The sequence below is a fragment of the Alosa sapidissima genome, chromosome 23 (genome assembly GCF_018492685.1).
Source record: "Alosa sapidissima isolate fAloSap1 chromosome 23, fAloSap1.pri, whole genome shotgun sequence".
Lineage (NCBI taxonomy): Eukaryota > Metazoa > Chordata > Actinopteri > Clupeiformes > Clupeidae > Alosa > Alosa sapidissima.
In genome coordinates, this window is record NC_055979.1 from 14,313,521 (window position 1) to 14,325,341 (window position 11,821).

The 11,821-nt window shown below is 38.3% G+C and overlaps 3 protein-coding genes across 4 annotated transcripts; 2 read left to right on the plus strand and 1 right to left on the minus strand.

The window, feature by feature from the left end:
• Positions 1-1,096: 1,096 nt before the first annotated feature.
• On the plus strand, positions 1,097-2,672 carry LOC121698477 (gamma-crystallin M3-like). Of its 2 annotated transcripts, none has more exons than XM_042080605.1 (3): positions 1,097-1,111; positions 1,741-1,980; positions 2,394-2,672. In XM_042080605.1, exons 1-3 carry the CDS (start codon positions 1,097-1,099, stop codon positions 2,670-2,672), a joined length of 534 nt encoding a protein of 177 aa, XP_041936539.1. The 2 variants fall into 2 exon arrangements, with proteins under 2 accessions (XP_041936539.1, XP_041936540.1); XM_042080606.1 differs by lacking the exon at positions 1,097-1,111 and adding an exon at positions 1,322-1,330.
• Positions 2,673-5,820: 3,148 nt separating this feature from the next.
• On the minus strand, positions 5,821-7,002 carry LOC121698498 (gamma-crystallin M3-like). Its single transcript, XM_042080659.1, has 3 exons — positions 6,982-7,002; positions 6,401-6,649; positions 5,821-6,102 (listed from the first exon to the last, which is right to left on the minus strand). Exons 1-3 carry the CDS (start codon positions 6,994-6,996, stop codon positions 5,821-5,823), a joined length of 546 nt encoding a protein of 181 aa, XP_041936593.1. The 5' UTR covers positions 6,997-7,002.
• A 2,774-nt stretch (positions 7,003-9,776) lies between these two features.
• On the plus strand, positions 9,777-11,245 carry LOC121698496 (gamma-crystallin M3-like). Its single transcript, XM_042080657.1, has 3 exons — positions 9,777-9,830; positions 10,238-10,477; positions 10,967-11,245. The coding sequence occupies exons 1-3, from the start codon at positions 9,816-9,818 to the stop codon at positions 11,243-11,245; spliced, it is 534 nt and encodes a 177-aa protein (XP_041936591.1). The 5' UTR covers positions 9,777-9,815.
• Positions 11,246-11,821: the final 576 nt, after the last annotated feature.

The following is an 11,821-nucleotide window of genomic DNA, read 5'->3' on the forward strand; positions in this document are numbered from 1 at the left end:
TTCAATAAACAATGGATTTTATTGAGGGACACTGACTAAAAAGAAATGAACTGAATCCTATATACCACGGCGCCAAAAGGATTTGGTGATGGTGTGCAGGGTTGTATTGAAAACAATGGAATCTGATGTTATCTAATGTTGAAAGCACAGCATGCATCTCTTGTTGGTGCCTATGTGCTATATGAGGAGGGCTTAAGAGAGATGACGCAGGATAAGGTGAAACAAGTTCTACTTCTGTACACATTTGTTTGGTTGTTCACTCTTTTTAGCTCCCTGACAATTTGAATATGAGGTGGTAGATGTTTGGTATACACACATATAAGCCTGTAATACAAATCAACATTGCTCATACACTTTTTTGTAATTGGAAGACTATGTTGGTATTCATAGTGTGTATTTGAACAGTATAACATCTACATCAAGTGGTTAATCTTCACTATATACATTTTTTAAAACAAAATGCAAAACACAGCATCCATTTGGGTTAAGTTATTGTGCCAATTGCATAATGTTTACATGACTACTGTATGACAAAGAGAGCAGTGGGTGTCTGCTTCTCACACTCTCTCTCTCTCTCTCTGGTGAGAACCGAAACAAATCACCTGGTTTGGCCTGAGTCATGGAAGCCAACTCCAAACATGACCTGGTGACCTTGTCTGTCACCCTGAACAATTGTTTATCCGCCCCATACATAAATCGGCTGTCATGGCAACAGACACATTGTTTCCATCGCAGCACCACTGATTGAGAAGTCATTTCTAAAAGCACTCAATAAAAGTCATTCATTGTGGGGAAGTTTCTACTTTACCGTCACCCCATTGACCTCTGGGCCTCCATATGGACTAACACCTTTCAATTAAAGTGCACTAAACTCCTTCAGTTGACTAAACTCATACAGAAAGTCATATACTGTTAATCAAAGACTGGCAACATATATTGCCGAGGATGCTTATTTAAATTTTATTATGGAATAAAATGTACTGCATGTATAAGAGAAATTCTTGGAAATGTCCAGTAATGGCCCGTCCCATACATGATAACTGTGTCCATTCTGTTCTGTTCTGGATGACCACAGGGCAGTAGTTCAACTTGTGTCATGGCAGTGGGAGCTGTGAGCGTCAGGCCTCCTGATGGATGGCGTCCAAACCTCTGTGTGTTTCTATGGACTCTGATACAGAACCAAATTAACAGTAAAGAGCATCTTGCTTATTCATCAAGTTCAGAGATTTGAATGACAAAAAGGCACAGCAAAGCCTATTAAGTATAAAAGCAGACAGTGGACGACAGCTAGTTGGACAACATCCCAGAGCCAGCATCAAACATGGGCAAGGTATGTCAGAGGCAAATGCACTCAACGTTGTGTCTATTGCTTTGACATTTATTTACAGTTGTTAATCTTTCACGGCCATGGGGGATTGAAATGATTTGTTGGCTTTAGTCTGCTATTGACAGATAAAAGGGTTCTTGCAGAGATACATTTATTTTATTTTTTTTCTCACATTTTGTCCTCTCAGTTATTTGAAAGACAGCTTTGTGCTTTATTTACATTAAACAGATATAACTTGCTGTTGAGTATATTTGCCATTACAAAATAGTATCTATGCTTTTTTTTAAATTAAAGGCATCATACGTTCGAGAAAGTTAAAGCTTCTGAAGTAAAGGCTAAAACAGGTAATACAGCTGTGTAGTAATGCCTTTACTGTACTGTGCTAAACACCCATCGTACATGATTGCTTTCAGATCATCTTCTACGAGGACAGGAACTTCCAGGGACGCTCCTATGAGTGCAGCAGCGACTGCCCCGAGCTTTCTCCCTACCTGAGCCGCTGCAACTCCTGCAAGGTGGAGAGCGGCTGCTTCATGGTGTATGACCATCCTAACTTCATGGGCCAGCAGTACTTTGTTAGGAGGGGCGAGTACTCCGACTACCAGCGCATGGGCATGAGCGACTCCATCAAATCCTGTCGCCTCATTCCACAGGTTCGGTCACACCTGAGTTACTTCTGATGATATAATTGAACAATTCTATCTATCTATCTATCTATCTATCTATCTATCTATTTATCTATCTATCTATCTATCTATCTATCTATCTATCAATATATAAATCAATCTATCAATCAATCTATCTATCTATCTATCAATCAATCTATCTATCTATCAATCTAACTATCTATCTGTATTTCTGTATTTATCTATCTGTGTATCTATCTATCTATCTATCTATTGAAAACTGTAGAGACAGAGAAAGAGACAAAATGTTGTGTGTCATTTATTGATTATAATGAATGAGAATTTAGGGTGACAGAAGTGCAATGGGTTACACAGGCCAGAACACAATTAAAGCAGTTCAGAGTCTCACGTCCCTTCTCTTTCCCCTTCTCCCAATGCAGCACAGAGGTTCTTACAGGATGAGGATGTACGAGAGGGAGAACTTCGGCGGGCAGATGCACGAGCTGATGGAAGACTGTGAGTCCATCCAGGAGCGCTACCGCATGTCCGACATGCAGTCCTGCAACGTGCTGGATGGCCACTGGCTCATGTACGAGCAGCCCCACTACCGTGGCAAGATGATGTACCTGAGGCCCGGCGAGTACCGCAACTGGAGAGACATGGGCATGAGCAGCATGAACAGGGTCAGCTCCATGAGACGCATCATGGACTCCTGCTAGAGCATGGCCTTGTGTCTGAATAAAATAAAATCACTAGTTTCAATCAATACCTGACTGCTTTCATCTTTTTACTGTTGTTATTGTAATGTAAAAACAAAGAAAGGAAGGAAGACAGAATGAAAGAAAGAATGAAGGATGGTAGGAAGGATGGAAGAAAAGAGAGTAAGAGGCTAAATAAAAAACAACATATTGTAATATAAAACAGAGAGGTACAATGTCATATTACAGTTTTTCTCAGTCGCTTTTGGTACATTTCTCAGCTCGGAATTGAAATTCTTAAAACCTGTTCAATCTTCACATCATTGTGTCACTTGTGCACATCAAAAAAGCTTCTCATTTCTTTGAACAAGTTGCAAATGTTTTGGTACATCCATGCAAATGATTATGTACAATTCTCTGCTGTTTTCTACATTATATATTGCTTGTCATGTTGATCAAAATGTATTATAATAGGTCTCTGTTGAATAGTCTCACCCCCCCCCCCCACAACATAGAAATGTGAATCTTGTCCAGTCTCTTGCAATCAAACTCCCAACTCTAAGGTGTAACCTACAATTTACAATAGGCCTACAGTTTTTCTCAGTCGCTTTGGTGCTTTTCTCAGATCAGAATGAAAATTCTCATAACTATTAGTTCAACCTCCACAACATTTAGTCATTTGTACACATCATAGTAGCAATTTCCCCTTCCTCTGAACAAATTGCAAATTCTTTTGGACATGTATCAGTTGCTTTCATACAATTCTCTGCTGTTTTATAACATTGACAAAAGAGTGTTGACATGACACTGTCATGTGAGTGAGTGACATGAGACTGTCATGAACATGTCATAAACAAGTCATAAACGTTTATGACATAACGCTTCTGTTATAGAGTACCGAAGTCTGACGTAGCATTTCCATGACGGCAGAATCACTGGATCTAAACAAACTTTCGAAGTGGCTTAAATAGCATTGAATGTAGACATGTGGCATCATTTCTAGCTAATAAATTGGGTATTCATTGGGTTTCATTATGACAGTTAATTCTCACAGTGTTTTCCCAATGCAAAAAAAAGGTCAAACTTGGTGACACTACCTGAACATGCTCAAGACAGCACTATACAAGTTGTATTTTGACAAGTTGTTGTTGTTCTGTCTTCCACATTCATGAAAGGTTTGGTATGAATGTTGAGTCATGTCTCATGAAACAGTCATGAATACTTTATGTGCAGTTTATGACAGCTGCTATGAATGTGTTATGAACTCACCCATCAAGTAAAGTGTTACCGCAACAATCATAGTTCACACATACAAACAGTCTGCACAACACCGGTAATAAGGTTTCTAAAACATTCCAAGGAAACCAAAGTTTCCAATTTCAGCGCATGTTGTAAATCATTCAATTTTTTGGCAGCATAAAATTCAAAAGCTGTTTTTCCTAATTCCTTTCTAACATGAGGGACAGTCAAGGTTAGGACATTTTGTGAACGAGTGCGCAGATTGCAAGATCTAACGGAAACCAAACTAGTCAAATATTGAGGTAACATACCAAGTAAAGCTTTAGAAATAAAAATCATGCAATGTTGCTCTCTTCTTACAGGTAATGATGGCCATCCAACATTTTCATATAAAACACAGTGATGAGTTCTAAACCCATCACCAGTGATAAAGCGAAGTGCAGAATGATAAATTGCATTGAGGGGTTTCAGTGCGGAAGAGGAAGCATGCATGTAGATAACATCGCCATAATCCACAACAGATAAGAACGTGGACTGAACAAGTTGTTTTCTACAATTTAAAGTAAAACAAGCTCTATTCCGGTAAAGAAAGGATAATTTACCTTTCAGTTTTCTTATTAGTTCGGAGATGTGATACAACACATTATCTATCCAAATGCCCAAATATTTATAATTTAAAACTCTTTCAATTGAAGTTCCGTTTAAGGTTAAAATAGCGTTATCAGGTGGAGGAGGAGACGACAACCTTGAAAATAACATATACTTTGTCTTTTTAGGATTAAGTAGTAGTTTAAGGTCAATAAACGCATGTTTGATAACATTAAAATCAGATTGCAGGTTTGCCAAAGCTAGTTCAACAGAAGGGGCAATTGAATAGATGATAGTGTCGTCAGCGAATACATGAATCTTACTTTCAACAATCCCAGAGCTAAAATCATTAATAAAAAGAGAAAATAAAATAGGACCTAAAATAGAACCCTGTGGCACACCTTTAGTAATACTCAGGAAATGTGATTGATGACCATCCGCAACCACAGCTTGAACTCTATCCGTTAGATAGTCCTTGAACCAATTACATGACCGATCATCAAAACCTATCATTTTAAGGCGTTTTAGAAGTAACCTATGGTCCACAGTATCAAAGGCTTTTGATAGATCAATAAAAAGAGCAGCACAGACCATCTTGTTATCTAAGGCGTGAACAATGTCATTTACAACTTTAGCGGTAGCTGACACAGTGCTGTGTCCCGATCTGTAACCTGACTGATAAGTATTTAAAATATTAAATGTAGATAAAAACTCTTTTATCTGTTTGTTCACCAGCTCCTCTAGAATTTTTGCCAAACAGGGAAGTTTCGAGATAGGACGGTAATTATTCAAGTCTTCTACAGAACCTCCTTTGTGCAAAGGAAGAACGAAAGCTGTTTTCCACACCGTAGGGATACTATTAGTCACTAAAGTGAGATTGAATATATGCGTCATCGCTTCACAAATAATAAGGGCAGCTAAAAGTAATAATTTTGGATCAGCACCTAATAACAGCACATAAATCACTCTATTCTATTATAATTATAATATTATATATTATAATTATAATAGATTATATTTTAGTGATATATTAGTGATATAACTGAGAATTATTTTGTTCCTGTGGACACTGACATAGGAATCTCCTAAAGTGAGATGCAACGTCAAGTTTGGGATGCCAAAAGAAGGTTTCATTTGAGGGGATAGAAACCTAGGACCTTAAACATGTGTTCGCTATAATAATTCTGCATGAATGATATTTGTTGCCTTGTTTATTGAACCATCAGATTACCCTGAGCGTCAAAAAGCCAACATTATGCCTGCTTAAATGAAACCATATGAAATCATAAGAACAACAAGCAGATATGAGTTAAAATAGACTTTTATTGGCGGTTCTTATCGCCTAACAGGAATCCATGATGCGTCTCATGGAGCTGATTCTCATCTGGTTGCTCATGCCCATGTCCCTGCCCAAGTTCCTGTACTCGCCGGGCCTCAGGTACATCATCCTGCCACGGTAGTGGGGCTGCTCGTGCATGAGCCAGTGCCCGTCCATCACGTGGCAGGACCTCATGTCGGACATGCGGAAACGGTCCTGGACGGACTCACAGTCGTCCATCAGCTCGTGCATCTGTCCACCGAAGTTCTCCTTCTCGTACATCCTCATCCTGAAGGGTCCACGATGCTGTGATGGCACAGTAACAAAGTAATTTCAATATCTAACCATGGCTCATTGACATGATCACTGAATAAATACTATTGTTTCTTTACACATATCCTGATATTATACATCTTATTAGGACCTAGCCCCATGCCCTGTGAATTCAATTGCGTAAATAAGGTAATTACATAAATTCCAATTTCTTTTCAATAGTGATGAAACCAGACTGAGAGAAAAATAGAAGTCAGGACACGTCAGAGAAGCAAAGAGCAGAAAAGAGAGGACAGGACATTAGAGAAGCCATCTTTGTCCCCCTACGTACCATGGGGATGTTGCGGCAGGATCTGATGCAGTCGCTCATGCTCATGCCCATGAGATACTGGTTGTCAGGATACTCGCCCCTGCGCACCATCATCTGGTGGCCCTGGAAGTTGGGGCGCTCGTAGACCATGAAGCAGCCGCTCTCCACCTTGCAGGAGTTGCAGCGGCTCAGGTAGGAGGTCAGCTCAGGGCAGTCGCTGCTGGTCTCATAAGACCGGCCCTGGAAGTTCCTGTCCTCGTAGAAGATGATCTGTGAAACAAAGTTTAAAAATGTCAGTTTTGCTTGTGAAGTTTAAAGATATTTCACCAAATTTAAGTAAAATACTAAATATTAATATAACTGTACTTGTGCATTTAAAATATTCTATGCCTGTTTGAAGAGGGGCATTTAATATCATCAATTCTATTTTAAATTAATTTTAAATGTTAATAAATTAATTTTGATACATTTTTATTTATTCTTATTTTTATTGGGCCATTTGATTGTCCCAAGGGGAATAACAGAAGCAAAGGCCTAAACCCTCTGGAACAAACCTAGAGACATAAAACAAGTCCCTGGTAAATCCTCATCCCCTGCCTTACCCTGCCAGTGGACATGGTGGTGGTGGTGGTGTATTCCCAAGTTGTGCAGCAATGGTGATGTTGCCACTTGCCTCTTTTATAGCTAAACTGATGTCTGTGGTCTCTGCGGGCACATTGTATAAACTTGCTGAATCATGCCATCACACTGTACATTGTGGTGGAGGGAGTTCTATATGGAAATCATGTGACACTATAAGCTTTTTACCAAATAGAGTGGGCAAGGCTCACCTAGCTGCAAAGTGGAAATTATTTTAAACATGGTGCTCAGATTAGAGTCAACTTAAGACAACTTAATTTAAAGAACACAACAGACTACAGATGTGCACAAGTTATTAACATCAGGATGTGTTACTTATGCATCATAATTCATTTCAATAATTTATCTCAATATTTTCATAAATATTTAAATAGCATGGATGTTTATTTAACATAAACAATGTGAAGATGTTTATGAGATGAAGGCCCTTTACTGTCTGCATATGTAACAGATAAAAACCTGATTTAATTTTCCTTGACAAAACATAAAATATAGCAAATGGTCCTTATAAGGAAACTATTCTATTCCAAAATCTGAGATCCAGTTTGCACCGAAATATTTGCTGCAAATGCTTTAAATATAAGTTATGAATGTATATAAATACCTTATTGTATAACTGTGTATTCAGTAAATGTATTATGCGTCAAAAGTACAGTGTATACATTTTATGGATGGCTACATTCAGTGCTTGGTGGACTGATGTATAGCCTGCTCTTTGCCTGTTGTGTCATCCCAGATATCTGCTCTCTAGTGGTGGTGTGCATTCACCGCAACATATCTTAAGGACACCTATGGATGCAATCATCAAAGACAGGATTGTTATCTGAATCATGTAGTTCGAGCACTGCACACACCTTGAGTTCACTACAACATGTAGTCAGATAGAGTTTATAATTTTAAGATTTATTCTGTGCTCGTATAGCTTTATCCTGACTGTAGACCACATACATAAAAACACACCCATAACACCTACACATTCACATGTATAGCATGTGCAAAATGGTTCATTTCTTCTTTACGGAAGATACTTTTAGGTACACAGAAAGGTCCTTATAGTATGCATGTTGTCAGATGTATGTAACCCCAACGCTTTTTTGTTTGCACATTATTTTTTATTTGGGGTTTGAGGCTAAAATAAATACATGATTTCCAACAAATGTTTTTGTTATTTACCTAAAACGTAATGCTGTGAATCCAAGCTTTTACATATTTATGGTTATGGTATTTAGCAGACCCTTTTGTCCAAAGCGACATACACATAACAACAATAACAAAGTTAAATTTAACAGTAAACAATTAAAAAAGTTGGTAAGACTACATTAAGGAGAATAGCAATAATAGACCACAATGTCACTTCAATCAATAGCCTAATGAAAATAAATAAATACTATAATATACAAACCATAACACATAAGAAAGGCACTGGGCAACTCATTCCACCAACAAAGAACCACTGAGGAAAAGAGTCTTGACCTAGTGTTTATGGCTGGTCGACACAACAGACGCTCATCAGACGACCGCAGGGGAGCGGTTGGGGATATATATCTTGATCATTGAATTACGATAACAGGGAGCAGATCCAATCAGTGTTATAGGCCAAAGTGAGAGATTTAAATTGAATTCTGGCCACTATATATTTGCAGATTGACATGCATTTACAAATGTCAACAACTGTCTTACATATGTCAACAACTGTCAATAAGTGTTTGATGTCTGATTTCACAAGAAATCTTTATATCTTTGTAACTGAAAGGGAAATGAGCAGAAGGAAATGTTGGCATGGCGATTCTTCCTTGACAAACGGGTGGACTCTAACAACAACAACAAGATAGTACACTATCTTGCTATCTCACTGAACTCCAAAAACAAAGACCTGTTTTTGTGAAAAGGGCATGTGTTATCATAAGCCTCCGGAAGTCATTTGTATTAACAATGGCCTTCTTTTCATGAAAGCTGTGGTATTGGTTTGCGATCATGTTATCCGTTTGTGCACAATCTTCTAAGTGAATCCCTAAGGCCAACATACTTTTATAGAATAGAACCAGTCATTAAGTCATTAAATACATTACTGCATTACTTTTAATATAATGAAACGTGATAATTTGCAAAGCAGAATCAATAAATGTCTTTATAAATTATGTTTATTCATTTACGAGACTGTTCTTTTATATTATATAGTAAATACAGATCATATACGTGTCTTACTCATATATTTAGGGGATATATCAAGCAAAATATTTCTGTTTTATTTCTGTTTTGGAGGGGGTATTTTTTCTTAAAGGGACCCATTCACTTATTTTTAACAGTACCCTATCTGTAGTACAGCAAACATGAACAAGGGTTAACTTTCTTTAATGACTACATTTGCATTTGCATAAAAAAAAAAAACAGGGAGATATAAATCCGGTTCATGCAAACACCACCGTTCATCCTAATAGCTGCCTAAACTGCCCCCCCCCCAACCACCCTCCGCCCCCAACACACACACACACTTTGATGCCTGTCCATATTGTGCTGTACAGTCCACGTACAATCAGGAGTATTCCCTCCCATGGCTATTCATGGCAAACAATATGGAGCTGTGACCCTATACAATGGAGGGTGAAAAGGCTTTTTACATGGGTGCTTTTGTGAGGCGTTGTGTAGTAGAAGTCAGTTGCCAGCTAAGGGCTTTACACAATAGGCCGGCAGATTCTTTGGATATCATTCCAGGTATAAAAGCCAGAACCCAGAACTGGAGCTATGCCATTCAGGGATCTCACTCTTCTATATATCCTTACAACGTCACTTTAGCACAATGACCATGGGCAAGGTACTGTAAATATAATTGTGTATTAATTTTCACATTTTTAAATTACATGTGTACATGTACAAATGTACATGCATTATTGTACAGTTAATAGTAATGCATTGAATTTGTGATATTATCTTTTATCTATTCTATGAATATGTCATAATATACATCTATTATAATACTATTACTACTATTACTACTACTACTACTAATACTACAGTTAACCACTGACTGAATTTGTGACTATTGTAAGTGGCATACACAACCTTGTGCTTTGTGTCACATCACAGCTACTGTAAATTAGACAGATATTGGTATCAAAGTGAACCATGAATTTCTCCATTCAAAATTCTTTAACATGTGCAGTGGTGCAAGGGGATCCATACAGTCAGTCACATGCTTGTTTCATCTTGCTTGTTTCACAGATCATCTTTTACGAGGACAGGAACTTCCAGGGCCGTTCCTATGAGACCAGCAGCGACTGCCCTGAGCTGACCTCCTACCTGAGCCGCTGCAACTCCTGCAGGGTGGAGAGCGGCTGCTTCATGGTCTACGACCGCTCCAACTTCCAGGGCAACCAGTACTTTGTGAGAAGGGGCGAGTACTCCGACTACCAGCGCATGGGCATGAGCGACTGCATCAGGTCCTGCCGCATGATCCCCATGGTAACACTCCAGCAGATCTAGATGTGTCCTTATGAAGAAGCTATGTCACACTTTATTTAGGATGGTTCTCTACAAACTATCTACAGATGCTCAGATTGTAAGATGTTGAAAGTACAATACTACAACACATAAACCACAATTCATGGTTAAAGGTTATGAGTTGAGATTGGTAAAGGCATTCAGTTGTTACTTAGAAAGACTCAACTGGAATTTCAACAAACAATCTGTAGATTTACTATCCAAATAATGTGTTACCAGCAGCAAACTTTGAAACAGATACAAAACGGAACATTACATGTTCTGTGTCAGTTCCGGGCTAGCCTGGTTCTGTTCCAAAGTCAGGTGTTTTTCACGCCCTTGTATGAAGGAGAAATGTCCTAGTGTTGTGGTTACTAAGAAGCCATTTCCTAGTTTTGTGGTTACTAAGCAGCCATGTCCTGGTGTTGTGATTACTAAGCAGTGCTGTCTTGTGGAAATCTCCCCCTCTAGCACAGAGGACCCTTCAGAATGAAGATCTACGAGAGGGAGAACTTCGGTGGACAGAGTCACGAGGTTATGGAGGACTGTGACAACATGCAGGATCGTTACCGCATGTCCGACATGCAGTCCTGCAACGTGATGGACGGCCACTGGCTCATGTACGACCAGCCCCATTACAGCGGCAGGATGATGTACCTGAGGCCCGGCGAGTACAGGAACTTCAGGGACATGGGCATGAGCAACCAGATGAGAGTCAACTCCATGAGGCGCATCATGGATTCCTGTTAATTTACTGTTTAGTTTGAACAGTAGGTTTTTAATAAACCCTTGTGTATAAAACACACTCTTCTTTGTCTTGTGCTACCTTGTCTGTCAAACACAACTACACTTTAACTATTTTAGATCAGAGGCCATGGGAACCTGCACATTTGTCTTTTGCCACATGCAACACTTTTTTCCCACAAACATAGTCATATACTATGTTTATGTTTATAGTTCTTAGCAGACACTTTTATTCAAAGCGACTTACAATGGCATCAATAAGCATTAAATTCACATTAAAAGTATAAAAGTTTAAAATAAAGTCATATGACCTAAATAAAAAAAAAGACCAGAATCATAACAGTAACTATTAACATATACTAACAACGGCTCTGTCAGGATAATTAATTAATTAATTAATTAATTAATTAATTAATTAGTTAAATACAATATTCTGTATTATATATGTTTATAATACAATATTTCACTTTAGTTATTATTGATAATCAACATTAGTGAACTGTATTTACATCAAGGGTATTTAGAGTGAATTCTCTTTTAACTTCACAATTAACCCTTTAAAAAAAAATATTTGCAATCTGT